The sequence below is a fragment of the Microcaecilia unicolor genome, chromosome 7 (genome assembly GCF_901765095.1).
Source record: "Microcaecilia unicolor chromosome 7, aMicUni1.1, whole genome shotgun sequence".
Taxonomy (NCBI): Eukaryota; Metazoa; Chordata; class Amphibia; order Gymnophiona; family Siphonopidae; genus Microcaecilia; species Microcaecilia unicolor.
This window is the reverse complement of record NC_044037.1, coordinates 164,329,444-164,349,974: the sequence shown is the minus strand read 5'-3', so window position 1 is coordinate 164,349,974 and position 20,531 is coordinate 164,329,444. Positions and strand designations below refer to the sequence as shown.

The window sequence follows — 20,531 nt, the reverse complement described above, 5'->3', positions numbered from 1 at the left end:
GGTGACAGTAAGTGCTCCCCCCCCCCCCCCCCAATGGCCATGTGACAAGTGGTTCACTTACCGCATGGCTATTTCTGTTTGAGACAAAAAGTCTTTTACCCGCTGTGGTAAAAGGGGACCTCAGAGCGCATCTAAAACATGTGCGGACGCTAGCGCAGGCCTCCTTTTACTGTAGCTTAGTAAAAAAAAAAAAAAACCCTATGTTTGTTCTTTGTATTTGCTTTTTCTCCTTTGACAAAGCCCCCTCTCTGTTTTTGTTTGGAAATATAAAATCTAGATTTTGCAACTTCCCAACTAACTTTGTAGAGAGAACACAGTGCTTATGTATAAAAAGAGCCATGTCTTCGAAATTCCATTTTAGCACACTGTGTTATCCTGCTGCATGGACAAGCAAATGAAGTCTAAACACTTCTGTGAGCCAGCACTACTAAATTTAGTGCTGTTCCTTGAGATACTGAAAGAAAGGCAAGACAAAGGGGGAAAAAAAACAGTCCCTGCTCATCCTCATATTCTGAAAGACATTCTCTTTCTAGCTTGCATTTCACTTTGGTGCAGTAATAGCTATTAATCCTTAACAAGTGAGCAGGGTGAATTGAAAACCTGTCACACTCCTATAAACAGACTGAAGCAAACTGTTAATACTGCTGTCAGAATCCTTCCACCCCCAAACAGACTGATTAATTATATTATCACCTTATTGTTGGGATAGTGAACTTACTGTTGCCCATCCTTATTAGGGAAAGCAGAGGTTTACCTTTAGAAATCAGATTTTATTATTAAATCTTCATAAAAATAATAACACTTTTGTTCCTTCATATATTAAATCCTAGACAAAATGTTTAATCTGGAAGTGCTTGCATTCTCAATAAGGCTGCATGCTCTGCCGTACTGAAAGGTCCATGTTTCTGAAACATTCCAGATGGCCACGAGGAGATTTAGTTCCAAGGCAGACTTAGGTGGGCTGTATAATGGATGAATTCTTTATAATTCCGGCTATAGATAAAGACTCAGTGCTGTAAACTTGAAACTAGTGAGGAAAATAGGGGCAAGCACCTATTTTAGTAACATTCTTTTCTCTATGGACCTAAAATTGGCTTTGTATGGTGGGCATGTTGCTGCGCTCCCGTAACGTCACAGCTGGGGCATATTCAAACTGAAAATTTTCAAAGACAAGCAGTGAGGGTTATAATACAGCATAACTGATTATAGTGGGGGGCTGTGTAATCTTGCAGTGAGAGAAGAGAGATGAAACCCAGACGCCCTGGTCTAAAAGTCCTACTGTTGCCGCTCATTGCATAGAGATATCCAGGCTACTTTAACCACATGTGATAAGTTCTTTGAGGCTAAATTTTATATTGCATAACATGCAAATAATAAATGTTAGTACTAGACAAACTGTTAATTTCATTTTAATAAGATTTTTGTGTACTTTTCAACACATTTTTCCATGTTTTCTACATTTATTTTGCTTAAAATCTCAAAGCTTCTGTTCTTGCCTTTACTTTTTTGTCTGTTTGTATGAGGTTATTAGTACTGAAGATTCAATTTACTTTCAGTTCATGTTTTTTTCTTAACTTCACACTCTGACTGACTCGTAATCAGTTTTGAGATGGTCAGAAATACAATAGTGCATGATTTTCACAGTACCTTACATACAAAAATCTATAATACACCCTAACTTGTGTTTCATCTCTAAAACAAAAACAACGCAAGATTTAACTATCTTCCGAAGACTATTGAAAACTGACTTATTCAAAAAGGCATACCACAAATAACCATCCTAATTACTACACAATAAGACTGCACCGATCTTTAACATCACTGCTGTTAACGAACAAACACTATCACTTCTACTCTAATATCGACTCCTATGCAACCACACAATGCTGACTAACCTCACTGCCAAACATTATCACTTTTACCCTAATGTCGATACCTATGCAAAAACATAATGCTGACACCTAGGCAAGATCACAATGTATTCTTCTACCATGTATGTACGCAATTGATTGTAAAACCATGTGCAACTCTGTAGACTGGAAATGGCAATTTATGGAGGAGTGGCCTAGTGGTTAGGGTGGTGGACTTAGGTCCTGGAGAACTGAGGAACTGAGTTCAATTCCCACTTCAGGCACAGGCAGCTCCTTGTGACTCTGGGCAAGTCACTTAACCCTCCATTGCCCCATGTAAGCTGCATTGAGCCTGCCATGAGTGGGAAAGCGCGGGGTACAAATGTAACAAAACAAAAATCGCCACTACGGCAAATGTAAGCCACATTGAGCCTGCAAATAGGTGAGAAAATGTGGGTTACAAATGCTACAAATAATAATAATATACTGAGACTTTACCAGGAAAAATCTTTAAATTAAAACTAACTTATTTAGGAAAAAACTGTAGCAGCTTATATCAGTAAATATGCTTTGGTCTACTCGTTGTGTTTATCTTGGTCTGTTTGATGAATGCTTGGTATGTAGAATTGAATGTGAGTCAGGATGAGTCGTTATACAGTACGATTAGTAAAAATTTTGTATGTGAAGTTAAAGCCACCTTCAGAGAATTTTTGATGATTTTTGACAAGCCATTTCTGTTCTATTCTATAAGTCTTGTTTCCTTGTCATCAAGCAGATGAAGCCATTACGTATGGGTTATGTCCATCAACCAGCAGGGGAGATAGAGAGCACTCAAACTTTCACAGTGCCCTCTTGGCCAGCTAGCTCCACTGCCTCTTCAGTAATCTCTATCTCCCTTAGCAGGGTGGCTGCAGCTTGTTCGAGCTCCAGAAAAATCTGCCGGGAGGTGATTCCTGGCTTGCCAGTTGTTAACCGGGGTGTTGGAGGCTATAGCAGCTTCACTTTAAAGGCACATAGGTTAGCCCTTTCCCTGCCTTACCCATACCTCTGTGGATGTGGACATATTGCCTTCTTTCCCTGTCCTTACCCACCAACAGTGGATGCAGGCATATAGGTTCGCCCTTTCCCTGCCTTTCCCACTCATCTGAGCCTCCGGAGTCTTCAATACCTCTGCTTTCCTCACAGCTTAAAAAAAAAAAAAAAAAAAAAAAGTCGCGTCGCGTTTTTAAACGCAGAGACGCTGGAACAGAGGTTTTTGACCTGATTTTCAGCAGGATCGTAGTTGTACACTAGATCCTTTGAGGTAAGAGTGTTTTCCAACTCCTCCGGGGTGGGCCCGCGATCGGGGCGATTTTGGCGCAAAACCGCCATTTTGGATTTTACTGCCGTTTTTCGGCGATGGCTGAGGACAATGTAAAGCGCTGTTCCACTTGTGGCAAGTGCAAATCAGCAGCAGGGCTCTGTAAATCGTGCTGTACTGGCATAGGAGCCGGCCTGAGCATGGCGAGCGATGTTTCTTCCCGCTCTGAGCTGGCAGCGGGCACCATTTTGCTTACACCACATGGCGCGGCCTCCGTGGACACGGAGAGACCTGAGCCGGGTGGGGCACCTCGAGATGAGGTTATTTCAGGAGTGGCTAGCACCGGACAGGATTTGGGTGCCCAGGGTGAGATTTTCTCCCCGGATTTTGTGCTTTTGCTGCATAAAGCATACATGGTGAAAAGAGCCCTTCCTCAAGGGTCGCCTGAGGCTCCTCTGATTGCCCCCCCGATGGATTCTGGCCTGGGACTGCCCAATGAGGCTTTTTTCCCGGATGCTTGGCCTAAAGATAAGCGCAGAAGGGTTAATTCCCCTTCAGATTGTGGTGCACCTTCCCCCCCCCCCCCCCCCCCCCCCCCCCCCCCCCGTGGTCGGGGTGTGAGGATTCGGAGAACTCTGACAGACGTTCTTGGTCTGAGGAACCAGAGTCAGGTGCGGATTTACCACAGGATCTGGATGATCCCTCCGCGTTGAGGATTTTCCACCGTGATGAGCTGCCAGCGCTTATTTCAGATACCCTGCAGGCCCTCTCGATTGAAGATCCTGACAGTGGCATGGCCTCCTCGGGTAATCCCAGGATGGCTAGTACCAAGAAAGCTGCTCGGGCCTTCCCTTTGCATGACTCCATCCTAGAGCTTGTTTCGGCTCAGTGGGCTGACCCCGAGGGACCTTTGAGAGTTTCCAGGGCTATGGGGCAGTTATACCCTCTGCGTGAGGGACATATGGCTCATTTTCAAATGCCTACAGTGGATGCCCTAGTCACTGCAGTGACAAAGAGAACTACACTCCCTGTTGAAGGAGGTGTTGCCCTGAAGGATGTTCAAGACCGTAGGCTGGAAACAGCATTGAAACGGTCCTTTGAAATTGCAGGTCTCACTGTTCGGGCGTCTGCATGCAGCTGTTATGCTGTGAGAGCCTGCCTAGCTTGGCTGCAACAGGCAGTGGCTCAGCCCGGAGATGGAGCGGAGCCCTTCTTGGATGTGGCTCCGTGGATGGAGGTGGCCTTGTCCTTTCTGGCTGATGCCCTTTATGACCTTGTCAGAGCTTCGGCTAAACAAATGGCAGTAGCAGTGGCGGCTCGCCGTCGTCTGTGGCTACGACACTGGGCAGCGGACATGGCCTCTAAGCAAAGGTTGGTGAAGTTGCCTTTCAAGGACTTCTCCTATTTGGTGAGGAGTTGGAGAAAATTGTGAAAGGCCTGGGTGATCCAAAACCCCAGCGCTTGCCCGAAGATAGGCAGAGGCCTTCCTCTAAGGGCCAGGCGGTCCACTCCTCGTACAGACCTCGCTTCCGTGAAGCTAGAAGGTACCGCCCGGGGCGTTCTGCTGGGTTCACTTCACGTGCCCGTGGTCAGCAGAGGAACTCCTTTCGCTCGGTCAAGCGTTCCGCAGCCGGTGGCTCAAGACCAAGAGTTCAGGGGCGACCCTCTCAATGATGGTGCGCCAGCCCTCTCCTCGATGCCTGTCATCGGAGGACGGCTTTCCCTCTTTGTCGAGGAGTGGGCCAAGATTTCCTCAGATCAGTGGGTTCTGGACCTGATCAGAGATGGATACAGAATAGAATTCAACGCCCCAGTAAGAGACGTGTTTGTGGAGTCCCGATGCGGTTCTGCCGTCAAACGGGTGGCGGTGGAGGAGACTTTACAAGGTCTGATTCAGTTAGGGGCAGTGACCCCGGTGCCTCCCGCCGAGCAAGGCTGCGGCCGATACTCCATCTATTTTGTGGTGCCGCGAAAAGGTGGGTCCTTTCGCCCTATTCTGGAGTTAAAAGAAGTGAACAAGTCCCTGAGAGTGCGGCATTTCCACATGGAATCCCTGCGCTCCGTCATTGCGGTGGTTCAGCCAGGAGAGTTTCTCACGTCTCTAGACCTGAAAGAAGCTTACTTGCACATACCGATTTGGCCCCCGCACCAGAAGTTTCTGAGGTTTGCGGTGTTGGGAAAACATTTCCAGTTCAGGGCCTTGTCTTTTGGCCTCGCCACAGCTCCCCGAACCTTTTCGAAGGTAATGGTGGTAGTAGCTGCTTTTCTCAGGCGAGAAGGTATCAGGGTTCACACGTACCTAGACGACTGGCTCATCAGAGCAGACTCTACAACAGAGAGCTATCAAGCTACAGCCAGAGTGGTCTCAGTACTGCAATCTCTAGGCTGGGTCGTCAATATGGCCAAAAGTCACCTGTCCCCTTCACAATCTCTAGAGTTTTTGGGGGCCAGGTTCGACACAGTCTCGGGCTATGTGTTTCTACCCGAGCTAAGGCGGTGCAAGCTTCAGAATCAGGTCCGTCTGCTCCTGAGGATGCCCAGCCCGCGAGCTTGGGACATTGTCCAGCTGCTGGGATCGATGACAGCCACGATGGAAGTGGTACCCTGGGCGAGAGCGCACCTGAGACCTCTACAGTATTCCCTACTCCGGAGATGGTCTCCTGTTTCTCAGGATTACCAATGCAGACTTACTTGGCTCCCTGCGGCCCGTCTCAGCATGGAGTGGTGGCTCTCGGACAGCATGCTGCGGCGAGGAATACCGCTGACGCTCCCCGTTTGGTGTCTAGTGGTAACAGATGCCAGCCTGAAGGGCTGGGGCGCACACTGCAAGGGGAAGCATGCCCAGGGTCTATGGACACCCGAGGAGTCGGAGTGGTCCATCAACCGCCTAGAGTTGAAAGTGGTGTTTCAGGCGCCTCTGGCCTTTCAAGTGACCCTGGAAGGATTGGCTGTCAGAGTGATGTCGGACAACACGACAACGGTGGCCTATATAAATCGACAAGGCGGAACAAGGTGCAGAGCACTAGCCGCGCAGTCCGAACTGATTTGCCACTGGGCCGAGCTGCATCTTCAGTGTCTGTCGGCAGCTCATATTGCAGGTCAGAGCAATGTGCAGGCCGATTATCTGAGCAGGCATCAGATCGATCCAGCAGAATGGAATCTGGCAGACGAAGTATTCCTGCAGATCTGTGCCAAATGGGGCAAGCCCGTGATGGATCTAATGGCGACAAGTGCCAATACCAAAGTCCCGTGCTTCTTCAGCAGACGGAGAGATCCTCGCTCGGCGGGATTGGATGCCTTGGCTCAACCCTGGCCTCCGGGTCTACTTTATGTGTTTCCCCCATGGCCCTTGATAGGGCGCCTGCTCTTGGGGATTCGGCTGCACCCAGGAGAAGTGGTCCTCATCGCCCCGGATTGGCCAAGGAGACCTTGGTATGCAGACCTCCGACAGATGCTCCTGGAGGCTCCTCTGCCGTTACCTCTGGTACCCAACCTGTTGACTCAGGGACCGGTAGCCATGGAGGACGCCGGCCGCTTTGGTCTTACGGCATGGCTATTGAGAGGGCGCAATTGAGGGATAAAGGTTATTCCAATAAAGTTATTTCCACTCTCCTGCAAGCCCGCAAGCGGTCCACTTCCGTGGCTTATGCCAGGATTTGGTGCCTGTTTGAGTCTTGGTGTGCTTCCAGAGCCATTGCTCCAATGCGGGCTCCTGTCTCGCCGATTCTGGACTTTTTGCAGGAAGGTGTACATAAAGGCTTGGCCTATAATTCCCTGCAGGTGCAGGTGGCAGCGTTGGCCTCCCTTCGTGGTAAGGTGGAAGGCGTGTCTTTGGCTGCTCACCCAGATGTGGCACGGTTTCTTAGAGGGGTGCTTTGGCTCTGACCTCCAGTGCGAGCACCCTGTCCAGCTTGGAACCTGGGGCTAGTTTTGAAAACCCTGCAGGCATCTCCTTTTGAGCCGCTTCGGCGAGCATCGGAGAAAGATTTGACACTGAAGGCCATTTTTCTGGTGGCCATTACCTCGGCGAGACAGGTGTCAGAGCTCCAGGCGCTGTCCTGTAGAGACCCATTTCTGCAATTTTCAGAGTCCGGAGTCACGTTTCGGACCGTGCCTTCCTTTATGCCTAAGGTGGTTTCAGCCTTTCACCTAAACCAGCCTATTTTCTTGCCCTCTTTTTCAGAGGAAGAGTTTCCAGAATCTTTTGGGCAGCTGCACCTTTTGGATGTGCGCAGGACTCTGCTGCAGTATCTGCGAGTTACTAACTCTTTCAGGACTTCTGATCATCTGTTTGTTTTGCTATCCGGTTCTCGCAGAGGGTCTCCAGCGTCTAAAGCCACTATTGCCCGCTGGCTCAAAGAAACTATCTTTTCAGCTTATCTGCTGGCCGGCAGGATTCCGCCTGTAGCCTTTAAGGCACATTCTACTAGAGCGATTTCTTCCTCTTGGGCTGAAACTGGAGCACTCTCTCTTCAAGAGATATGCAGTGCAGCAACATGGGCTTCTAAGCTCTCCTTTGCCCGACATTACAGGCTGGATGTGGCTGCCAGGAGGGATGCGCGTTTTGGTGCACAAGTGCTAGCGCGTGGTGTGGCTTGTTCCCACCCTATCTAGGGATTGCTTTGTTACATCCCATACGTAATGGCTTCATCTGCTTGATGACAAGGACGGGAAAATTAGGTTCTTACCTTGGTAATTTTCTTTCCTTTAGTCATAGCAGATGAAGCCATGAGCCCTCCCTGTATGATTGTCTGTATGCTGTGAATCTGTTTTTCAGGTTCTGTTCTAATTTCCTGAAGTTCCTTCCTTGGGAGAAAGTTGGAAAACAATCTTCAGGATTCATGTTCAGTTTAAATTTCGGAGGATGTGTTCATTCCCTCCAGCATGTTTTTTTTTGGAGGATGTGTTGATTCTCTCCAGGAGGCGCGTGTGTTCCCCTCCAGTTCTATAAATAGGAGGATGAGTTCATTCCCTCCAGTGTGTTGGGAGGATGTGTGATTCCCTCCAGGAGGCGCGTGTGTTCCCCTCCACTTATACAATAAGGAGGATGAGTTTATTCCCTCCAGGAGGATGTGCATTCCCTCGTTTATGAGTTCATGCCCTTGTGATGGGCCATCGTTCGCTGTGAGGAAAGCTCTTGTGATTCCCATTGCGGTTTGCCATACTGCTTTGGAAGCTTCAAATACTGAAGAGGCAGTGGAGCTAGCTGGCCAAGAGGGCACTGTGAAAGTTTGAGTGCTCTCTATCTCCCCTGCTGGTTGATGGACATAACCCATACGTAATGGCTTCATCTGCTATGACTAAAGGAAAGAAAATTACCAAGGTAAGAACCTAATTTTCCCATACTGCTCGTTATTCCAAAATGGATTCACAGTCTGATATTTATCATCAGTAGAGAATAATTACAATAAAATTCATGTACAATCTAAGGGGTCATTTTACTAAGGCACGCTAACAGATTTAGTGTGCGCTAATTGATAAGATGTCCATTATATTCCTATGGGCGTCTTATCATTTAGCACTCCCTAATTATTAGTGTGTGCTAAATCTTTTAGTGCCATAGTAAAATGACCCCTTAGTTTGTATGTGAATTTTATAGTAATAGTTGTCTATTGATGAGAAGTATCAGACTGTGTGCACTGTGAATCCATTTTAGAATAATGAGCGGTACTGTGTTCAAAAGTGTCTTCAATAGTTTTTTGAGGTACGCAGTCACCATTTTTTTCAACTCCTTTAATTTGTCACAAGTATCACAATCTGCATGCTGTTGTTATATCACTTGGTTTAACTGTTTTGTCATTCTATATATGCATGGTACTTTTGCTTGATTTAGACCAGCAACTCGTTTTGCAGTTTCCACAGTATTAAGAATCTCTAGTTAAATCTAGACTGAAATTCAGTCTCTCTCATGTTCACTTGCACACCGCTGCTTTTTTCATCCAGTTTGTTTGATTCTTAATGATTGTCAAATGTACCACGTTCAAGTGTGGATTTATACTGTAACCATTTTCAAGTACATCACTATCCAGCTTATTTTCGAAAGAGACGGACGCCCATCTTCCGACACAAATCGGGAGATGGATGTCCGTCTCAAAAACAGGTATAATCGACAGGTATAATCGAAAGCTGAATTTGGACGGCCCCAACTGCTTTCCGTCACGGGGACGGGCGAAATTCTCGGGGGCGTGGCTGAATGGTAGCGAAGGCGGGACAGGGGCGTTCCAGGGCGTGGTTAACAGATGGACCTCCGCGCCTGATAATGGAAAGAAGCAAGACGTCCCCGACAAGCATTTAGTCCACACAAAGTTGGTCCTGTTTTTTTCACGACCAAGCTTCCAAAAAGTGCCCAAACTGACCAGATGACCACCGGAGGGAATCGGGGATGATCTCCCCTGTCTCCCCCAGTGGTCACTAACCCCCTCCCACCCTAAAAAACAAACTGTTTAAATATTTTTTCCAGCCTCTATGTCAGCCTCAAATACCATACCTAGCTCCATGACAGCAGTATGCAGGTCCCCCGAGCAATTTTAGTTTAGTTGGTGCTGCGCGGGACCCATGCAGAGAGCAAAAATCGGAAGAAAAAAAACATGCAAGTGCAGTCAGGGACGTCCAAAAAAAAAACATGCAAGTGCAGTCAGGGACGTCCAAATTAAAACAATAGTAATAGGGGGATTCAAACCAGCCACCTTCTGATTACAAGACTTGTGCTCTAACCACTGCACCACTTATTCAGTTGCTTAGACATTCCTTCCCTTTCCATTAAGTCCCTCCAAGTTTCTGTCAGCCAATCACAGCTCATTTACCTGACATGGGTGTCAGCTAAACGAGCTGTGATTGGCTGACAGAAACTTGGAGGGACTTAATGGAAAGGGAAGGAACATCAAAGCAACTGAATAAGTGGTGCAGTGGTTAGAGCACAGGTCTTGTAATCAGAAGGTGGCTGGTTCAAATCCCAGTATTACTATTGTTTTAATTTGGACGTCCCTGACTGCACTTGCGTGTTTTTTTTTTCTTCCGATTTTTGCTCTATGCATGGGTCTCGCGCAGCACAAACTAAACTAAAATTGCTCTGGTTCGAATCCCCCTATTACTATTGTTTTAATTTGGATGTCCCTGACTGCACTTGCATGTTTTTTTTTTTCTTCCGATTTTTGCTCTCTGCATGGGTCCCGCGCAGCACCAACTAAACTAAAATTGCTCCGGGGACCTGCATACTGCTGTCATGGAGCTAGGTATGATATTTGAGGCTGGCATAGAGGCATCTCAGGGGGACCAGTGCACTACGAATGCTGGCCCCTCCCATGACCAAATGGCTTAGATTAGGTCCGTTTTTGAGATGGCCGGCAGCGATTTCGATTATCGCTGAAAACCGCGGACAGCCATCTCTAGGTCCAGGGCAGCGGTTTCGATTATCGCTGAAAACCGCGGACGGCCATCTCTAGGTACAGCGATCTCACCATTTGTGTCGTCTATCTCTAGAGTCGACACAAATGATGGGATTTCAGCGGGCCGAACCGTATAATCGAAACCGAAGATGGACGGCCATCTCATTTTGATTTTATGGTTCGCTCCGCCTCTTCGCGGAGCTTTCTCCGGAGATGGACGTTTTTACACATGGGCGTTCGCATTCCATTATGCCCCTCTATGTCTTTATAGCAAAATTCACCTCCTTCCACACTATCTTGGTCACAAGATTGGCACATTTGCAATGTATATATTCCATCACTTATTGGTTATTCATTTTTTGACATTTGTTTTGTTTTCCCCTTAAACCGCAATAAGATTCTGCAAGATTTTATCATTTAATTTATTGATTGATACATTTGTTTGTGACTGCTTCTAGGTATGAATCCTATGCAACTTCCACTTTACCTCTTTTTAAACCATTTGTAATGTTCCATTTTTAGTTTGGTTTTAATTTATTTAATTCATATATTTATCATTTCATATCATTTGAATTTTACAAACGAATGCCAGTTTACATGCAACTTTTATGTAAGTTTGTACATATTTATATTTTTAATGTAGTCACATATATTTTTACTGTATTTATATATTTTCAAACTTTTCTATGTTTTAGACCCCTGATGCAGGTGGTTTTGCTGAAACACGGATCATGTCGGGTCTTATCAATAAAGTACTGGTGTGACTCCCCCACTCTTGAAGGCTCCTTGTGATTTTTTTGGCTACTTGAACTGTAGTTGCAGTCATTCTAATACAGTGGAAGCTCGAATAGAATTGTTTCAAACTCATTTTGCAAGAAATTTAAAGGGGATCTGTATTGCCTGAAGAATATCCATTTTATGATCTTTTTCTTAACACACAGAAGAAATTATTCTTTACTATCATAATAAATTTCCTGATAAAAATGCAAGTTTCCCATCATTGACAAAATAGTGTGGTTGCAATGTTAGTCCTCTTGTATGCACAACAATAAAGTTTAAACAAAATAAAATACATTTCTTGACTAGTTCTTGGATATCAGAATTGTAGTGTAATGTTCCCAATTAAAAGGCCTGCACATCTCTAACCCATCAGACTAAGTTACTGTTTTTCATGTTCTGTACTCTCTTACTTTAGCTTTCTTTGGGTATGATTGTTATGTGACGCTCATTCCCATATCCACACATACAGTAATTCTTTTTTTTTTCAGAGTTTTCCCCCGGGAGTATCTTTTTCAGCAGATCCACTTGTACTCCCTTTCAGACCTACAACAGGTAACTACTTCCATACAGATGTTTTTTTTCTTTTTTGCATTTGCCAGGTCTTCTCCAAGGAAAACTCTTGTATTCATACTTCAGTGAAGTTTATTGTCGCAAAGTAAAACTACTTATCTGAATGTTTTGAACTAAGGGGTTCCTAAGTGAAGTCACCATATTGTCACTTCTAATATGTGGTATTCATTAGAGTGGTTGGTGTCAATCTATTAACCACTCACTTCCCTTAAAGAGGCATGGTAGGCTGGTAACATTGCTTTCTTGGTGCGCCTCAAAATGGTCACAACCAGCAAACTTTCTTGGTTGAATAATAAGTCCAATCGAACATTAGCACAAGAGCACTCTTTGTACCGTACCCTAAGAGAGGGGTTCATGAAAAGCAAGCAGATTATAAATTACAGAATTCTGTGATGGTAATTATAATTAATTTTTTAGAAATCTTTCCTTTCAATGAGCTTTTCTTACTTTTCAGCAATTGAATCTTTTTAAATAGAGGTATATATTTTTTTATCAAAATGAGAAAAACAGATACTTGGACGACCATGGATAGTCTAAACATTCTGCTTCATAATGGGAAGAAAGTAAAATATAAACATTCAGTACATGAAATCAAATCCTGACGATAGAGAATTACCATAATCTAATCAACTTGGCACTACCAAATGAAGAAGACCATGAGAGTCCATGGGGTCCAGAAGTAATCAAAGACTCCACATCTTATGCATAAAGAATTACTTCCTTACAATGTTTAAAATGTGAAAAGAAAACTTTTTTTTAAAACATCTCAATTTATCCTCAAGATAGTAATCTTATCCTCAGGAATAATAACTGTATCCAAGATGAGAGCAAAGTGAGTAGGGATGTTTTTCCTTTGACTAAACCACAAAATCTCTGATTTAATGGGTGGCGAGGAAGTTGTTCTGATGTTGTGGCCAAACAGTTGATTAATGGGGCCTTTTACTAAGCTGCGGTAAAAGGGGGCCTGCGCTAGCATCAGTGTGTGTTTTTGACTTGCACTGAGGCCCCCTTTTACCGCAGCGGGTAAAAAGGCTGTCCATTTTTGATGAAAACAATGGCTGTTCAGTAAGTGAACCACTTACCGCACAGCCATTTCGGTGGGGAGCCCTTACCACCACGCATTGAGATGGTGGTAGGGGCTCCCGCGATAACCGGGCAATCCTGTAGTAAAAGGTAGTTAAAATTATTCAAAAGGGGATTGGTGGAAACTACCATTTACATATTGTCTGCCTAGCAATATCAACTTATGCCAAATTCCTGTATTAAAGTTGTCAGGGGGAAACCACACAAAAAAACAAGCATAAGTGTCCCCCTAACAAAAAACCATACCAAAATGCTGATGGTGAACACAATAAACAAATAAGCTAAGAAATCCAAAGGTACAGTATCAACCACGTTGAAAAAAGAAATACTACCACACGAAGTATGCCAGTCATAAAGTATGCCACAAGGGCTGTGTTCACTATCAGCGGCTGAGATAATTTGTTTGATTCCTGAGGCAGGCACTTTTAGCATCAAAATGCAGGACTGCATTGAGTCTGTTTTGAATAAACCTACTCGTTGGAAATACATTTGGTCTACCCCATACTTCTTCTTTTTTTTTGCATTTTGGTAACATTGTCAGGGGACAATGAAAATATTATAAAGCATCAGGGTAAGAATCGAGGCCTGGGGCATGCCACAGGTCAGAGATGTTAACGTTGATCTGGCATTCTTCCATTTGGAGGAGAAGGGTCTGCGTAGTAGAAATAATCTAAACTAATAGGAGACCTTGCAGCCTTCTGCAATTAATAGCTTGCAGTTGAGATACTAAACAGCTTCGGACCGAAATCAGGTCCTGCCTACTTGCATGATGTCATCAGGGCTATAGGGTTAAAGGAGAGACACTGCTGGAGATGATGTATGCTGACAAAGGAGCTCCTTTTGAACTCTGTGAGAACTGAGTAAAGATGAGTAGAAACTGGTAGGAGTTTTTGGTGGAACTGAGTATAAACTAAAATATGGATGTTTTTAATGACAACATTTTTAATATTCCAGTGGTGCGGGAACAAGGTTATGGGGATTTCTTTGCATTTGGAGGATGTTGGTTGTTCAGATGTTAGAGCTTTGTTACATGTTTTAAATGAAATAGATCTAAAATTGGTGAGTAAAGGTAGCTCTCATATTGGTGGCATACGTGCAATTTTTGTACCATCTGAAGTACATGCAGTTGTTCAAGAAACTAGGAAATCATCCATACTTGTTTGGTCAAATCACACCTTGCAAGAATTTATTCTCCCTCTTATACTAAGAAGAAAATAATTTCTTCTGTTCTTGATGAGGTAGTACCAGTACAGGAAAGTATAAATCCCTGGTATACCCAGAAATTGCTCTTTAAAAAAAAAATCCTGTAGACATCTTGAAAGAGTATGGTTATAAACATGGGAGCTAAAAGATAGAAGCTTGGAAGGTCCCAAATTAGGAGTTATAAAGATATGGTTAAAAAAAAAAGAAGCAAATATTTTATTCACAAAAGATTATTGAACACAGTAATTCTTCATGAGGTTTGTTTCAAGTAGTTAAATAACTCACTAAGATTCCCTAGCCAGAGGTTTGTGGTTGTGATAACTAGAGATGCATTTCCCAATATTTGTAGTCTAAAATATTGAAGTTACTGGAGGCTATTCCTAAGTTATCGTTTACTAGGGATATAGGTGATTTGGATCAAAGAGGCATCTGTCCTGCAGATTGTTCATGGACTTCTTTTGTTGAGATAAATTCTTCTGAATTTAGAACAGTGTTGACATAGCAAACATCCCTACTCTTGACTAAAATCACTCAATTTCAGAACTGTTTCGAGCGTCATCAGTTATTAAATCTAGTGCAGGCACTGAAACTGTGTTGGCAGGACATCTTTCAGAGCGTCATCATTTTTTGGATAAGGAATTTCAGGTATTTGTGATGCAATTGGATTTATTGGCCACTTTTGACTGGTGAACCTTGATACCTTGTTAGAGATGCTCTGAGGTTTTTGAAACATAGGTCTCTTCAGGTGCTTTGGCAAAAGCAACTCTCTTGTTCTTGACCTATGAAGTGTAGGGTATCTCAAGGTTCCCCACTTCTCCCCATATTATTTAACTTCTATCTTAGGTATATGGGAAGGGTGTTGGAACCTCATGGTATCAAATGTTTTTCCTGCGCGGATAATATTCCTCTGTTTCCATGGAAAAATGTAATGTCAGTTTATTCTGTTATGACCGAGGTTTTTGATGTGTTATATGCCTTATTCTATTCTTTAGACTTTAAAATAAATCCAGATAAAACTAATATATTGTGGGTAGGTAATACTTTGCAAAATAGGCCAAAACATTTTCCTAAATTAGCAGGGGTGGAGAGAATCCCTAAGGAAGAAATAAAATTAATAGGGGTTTGGATAGATTCTGAATTAACTATGTCTCTGCAAATAAATAATGTAGTTGGTAAGTGCTTTTTTAAACTAAAAATGTTTCAGCATATCAAATGTTTTTTGGAACCTAAGCATTTTCAGATTATTGTGCAGGCAATGGAGTTAACAATTTTGGATTATTGTAATATTGTTATTGTTTATCTGAGTCTCCCAGACAGGCAATTAAAGAGCTTGCAAATTGTGGAGACTGCAACGCCCAAATTGATTGGGGGGGGGGGGGGGGGAGAGTCGTTGGTTTGAACATGCTACACTTTTTCTGAAAATTTTACATTGGCTCCCTTGTAAGGCTAGGGTTAAATTTAAATTATTAAATCTGATTTTTAAAACACTCTATGGTTTGTCCCCTGCTTACCTTCAAAATTTTGTTCATCTTTATCAGCCAAGAAGGATTCTTAGATCCAGTGGTGTGCTGGTAAATTTTTAACAACAGGCTCTCTTCCTGGTCCACCTCGGCGCCCCCCCCCCATCCACCTCTGCGCCCCCCCCCCCCCGTCCACCCCTGCGCCCCCCACCTACCTCTGCGCCCCCCCCAAAAAAATTGCAGAGCTGGCTATACCCGGGGGGGGGGGGGGGGTGGCAGCGGCCAACACATTACTCTCTCCAGGAAAAAAAAATTAAATGATCCCAGGTTCCAATCTAATTGATGTTTAATATGGGATAAAATGCCATAAATAAGTAAATAAACATAAACTTTTAACGTTCAGCACCTGATTCTCAAAGTGGACATATTCCAAACACTATAATGAAAATAAAATTATTTTTTTTCTACCTTTGTTGTCTGGTGACTTTGTTTCTCTGATCATGCTGGTCCAGTATCTGATTCTGCTGCTCTCTATCTGTTCCCTTGACTCCGTTTCCAGGGCTTCCTTTCCATTTATTTCTTTTCTTTCCTCCTTTCTTCTTCATTTCTGGTCCTCCGCATACTTGACTGTACAGTGGATCCAGCTTCTGCCTATTTTCTCCATCCATGTGCAGTTTCTCTCCTCACTTCCTTTTCCCTCATCTAATCTCCTTCCTCTATCTTCCCTCCATGTCCAGTATTTCTTCTCTCTCCCTTCCCTCCCCCCCATCCATGTCCAGAATTTCTCTTGCTCTCCCCGCCATCCATGTCCTGAAACTCTCCTCTCTCCCCTGCCCCTCTCTATCCATCCATACCCAGCAATTCTCTTCTCTCCCCTGCCCCCTCTGCCCAGCAATTCTCTCATCTGCCCATCCATGGCCAGCAATTCTCTCCCCTGCCTCCCTCTGCCCATCCATGCCCAGCAGTTCTCTCCCCTGCCCCCCTCTGCCCATCCATGCCCAGCAGTTCTCTCTCCTGCCCATCCGTGCCCAGCAATTCTCTCCCCTGCTCCCCTCTGCCCATCCATGCCCAGCAATTCTCTCCCCTGCCCATCCATGGCCAGCAATTCTCTCCCCTGCCTCCCTCTGCCCATCCATGCCCAGCTGTTCTCCTCCCTTGCCTCCCTCTGCCCATCCATGCCCAGCAGTTTTCTCCCCTGCCCCCCTCTGCCCATCCATGCCCAGCAATTCTCTCCCCTGCCCATCCATGGTCAGCAATTCTCTTCCCTGCCCCCCTCTACCCACCCATGCTCAGCAAGTCTCTCCCCTGCCCCCCTCTACCCACCCATGCCCAGCAGGTCTCTCCCCTGCCCCCCTCTACCCATCCAGCGATTCTCCTCCCTCCCCTGCCGCTCTGAAGTATGTTCAAAGATGTCCTTCGCTCCCACCATCCCCTCCCGCTCCCCTCCGTCTTTTTTTAATTACCTCCATCAAAGCGCTGCCATTTAAAGCCCTGCTGCGTGCTGGCCGGCCGTCTCCAGGCTTCCCCTGCTTGCTTCGGATGATGTTCGTGCCTTAGTCCCGCCTTCGCGAAAAAAGGAAATGACGTCAGAATGAAGGCGGGACTAAGGCACCAACATCATCCGAAGCAAGCAGAGGAAGCCTGGAGACGGCCGGCCAGCACGCAGCAGGGCTTTAAATGGCGGCGCTTCGACGGAGGTAATTAAAAAAGACTGAGGGGAGCGAGAGGGGAGGGTGGGGGCGAAGGACATCGTTGGACATGCTTCGGAGCGGCAGGGGAGGTAAGCATGGCCAGTGATGGCGCCCTCCTGCCATGCTTAACTCCCGCAATGGAGCCGGCTCGCCCCCAACAACAACCGGCTCGCAAGAGCTGTCAAAATTTAACAAGCGGCTCTTGCGAGCCGGTGCGAGCCGGCTCCAGCACACCACTGCTTAGATCTCTACTAAGGGCCTCTTTTACTAACCACACTAGTGATTTCTGGCGCAGCAAATGAGATGCAGCTCATTCATTTTGAATGAGCTGCATCGCATTTGCCGTACAAGAATTGCTAGCATGGTTTAGCAAAAGAGGACCTAAATGATAAGAGTGATGATTCCTGCCTGATCGGTATGTTGTTTGAATAAAACTTTCAGTAGAACTTTGGAATTCTTTACCTCTGTAAATCTGACTGACAATAGATTATACGAGATTTTGATGCCTATTAAAACATTGGCTTTTTCAAAAATATTTTGGGTAGTGAGTTTTCTATTATGAGGGCTTTTATTATCTAATGTATTGGATTTTGTGTATTATTTCTGTAACTTAGTATGTTTGAATTTATAGATAAATAATATTTTGTGACTGTACCCCACCTAGAACTTGATGGTTAAGTGGGTTATAATGTCAAAATTAAATTAAATTCTTATAAAGTGAGAAGAAGAATGTATATTACTCAAAAGTTGACAAAACTAATTTCAGAGGGTAATAATTTCTGTTACACAGGAAGTTTCTAAGGGGGTTGTTTACTAAAGCTTAGCTCGAGCTATCTGCAGCAGGGCCCATAGAAATAAAATGGGCCCTGCTGCAGATAGCTCAAGCTAAGCTTTAGTAAACAACCCCCAATTCTATTACATTCAAGATCTGTGAGGAATAACATTTATATTTTTATGATTTAATAACGCGGTCACAAATTGATCTGTTTTCTGAATCATAGGGTTTGGAAACAGATACGATGATATTAATTCAGCTGTGGCCCCCAAATTATTTATGTACTTCTAAGCCATATAAAGAGGGAGGGGGCTTTTGATGGATTTTGTATATAAATTCTTAGTATGAGATTTTGTGTATGAAAGGTAAATATTGGGGAATTGAATTGGTTTATTGTTGGCTGATTGCCTCTATTAGAGGCGTAAAAGGAAGTTTTAATCAAGAAGATTATTAATGATTTTAGGCAATTTTAATATGTATGTGAATGAGATACCATTGAGAGATGTTTGTGAGAGTTTTTTAAGAAGCTATGACTATGGTGGGATTAGTTCAGATCGTAAAGGTCACACTTTGGATCAAATTATCTATTACTAGTGGAACCATGCCCGTTTCCTCAACAATGAAACAGGCCCTAGGAAGGCTGTCATGTAAGCTTTTTATTTCTCTCTCCCCTGCCCTCCCCTCCATGTCCAGTGATTCTCCTCTCCTCTTCCCTGCCCTCCCATCCGTGTCCCGCGATTCTCTCCTCTGCTATCCTCCCATCCCATCCATGTCCATCAATTCTCCTTTGCCCTGCCCTCCCCTTCCCTTCCTCCCTTCCTCCCTCCTTCTCCTCGATGTCCTGCGATTCTCTCCTACCCTCGATTTGTACCTGAACGTTCTCTGACTGGCTGGCGCTGGCTTCCGTTCCATTCGTAACATCTCCTGACGTCAGCCAGCTTCCAGCGTTCCATTCCCTCTCGCTGTTCCGCCCTCTGATGTCATTACGTTTTGACGCGAGGGTGGGACAGAGAGGGGGAATGGAACGCTGGAGGCTGGCTGACGTCAGGAGATGTTATGAACCCAGGCAGCCAGACATGGAACGTTGGATGTGCAAATTATTATATAGGATAAGGCTCATTTTCAAAAGAGAAGAGCATCTGAAAAGTGACATAAGTCTGCATTTTGACGTTTATCTCACAAAAACATCCAAATCAGTATTTTCAAAACTTCTTTATAGACGTTTTTCTATGAAGTCCATCAGAAGGATGTCTGAATCTCAAGGGGGTGTGCCAGGGGTGTGTTCAAGGTGGGACTTGGGCATTCCTAAGACTTGGACGTCTTTCAGCAATAATGGAACAAAACAAAGACGTTCAAGACTAAAACTGTTTTTATAACGAATAGCTGCAATAGGAATTGAACCCACTTCCCCAGGACCAAAGTCTGCTGCACTAACCACTAGGCTACTCCTCTACTCCACACAAGAGGTGCCCCAAATGACCAGATGACCACTGGAGGAAATCGGGGATCACCTCCCCTTACTCCCCCAGTGGTCACATTTCCCCCTCCCACCCCAAATAAAATGTGATTAAAAATATTACTTGCCAGCCTCTAGGCCAGCCTCAGATGTTATACTCAGGTCAATTAGAATAGCATGCAGGTCCCTTCAGTAGTCTACAGTGCACTACAGACAGGTGGACCCAGGCTTCTACCTCCCCCTACTTGTTACACTTTTGGAGGAAACTGTGAGTCCTCCAAAACCCATCAGAAACCCACTGTACCCACATATTGGTGCTCTTTTCACCTATAAGGGCTATGGCAGTGGTGTACAGTTGGGGGTGGTGGGTTTTGGGGGGCTCAGCAGACAAGGTAAGGGAGCAATGGTGAGATGTGTACCTGGGAACTTTTTATAAAGTCCACTACAGTGCCCCCAAGGATGCCCTATTACTTTCCTGGGATGTCACTTTTCCACTATTCTACCTGATGCCAAACTTTCTATTTTTTTAATAACATCTGAGCCTTGTGTCTATTGTTTATCATTAGACTAGAAAAAAAGGCCCATTTCTGACACAAATGAAACGGGCGCTAGCAAGGTTTTCCTTGGAGTGTGTATGTTTGAGAGAGTGTTTGTGAGAGTGACTGTGTGAGAGAGAGAGAGTGAATGTGTGAGTGTGTGTGTGTGTGTGTGTGTGTGTGTGTGACAGAGAGAGCGTGAGACTGGGTGCGAGTGTGTCTGTGAGAATGAGAGTGTGTACCAGGGCCCCCACCTCCCTCCCAGTTAGAGAGTCGCCCCCCTTCCTCTCAGTTCCAGGGTTGTCCCTCCCCCTTCCTCCTAGTTCGAGGGTTTTTCTCCCCCCCTCCTCCCAGGGTCATCCCCCTCCCCCACTCCCTCCCAGTTCCAGGGTCCCTCTCCCCCCTCCCAGTTCCAGGGTCGCCCTCCCCCCCCCCCTCCCTC

The 20,531-nt window shown here is 45.0% G+C and overlaps 1 protein-coding gene across 1 annotated transcript in view; it reads left to right on the top strand.

The window, feature by feature from the left end:
* PLEKHM3 (pleckstrin homology domain containing M3) overlaps positions 1-20,531 on the top strand; it is a 481,342-nt gene that overhangs the window by 262,157 nt on the left and 198,654 nt on the right. Inside the window, exon 6 of the mRNA XM_030209838.1 lies at positions 11,804-11,867. Within this exon, the coding sequence (XP_030065698.1) occupies positions 11,804-11,867 (64 nt within the window). The remainder of the gene's footprint in view (positions 1-11,803; positions 11,868-20,531) is intronic.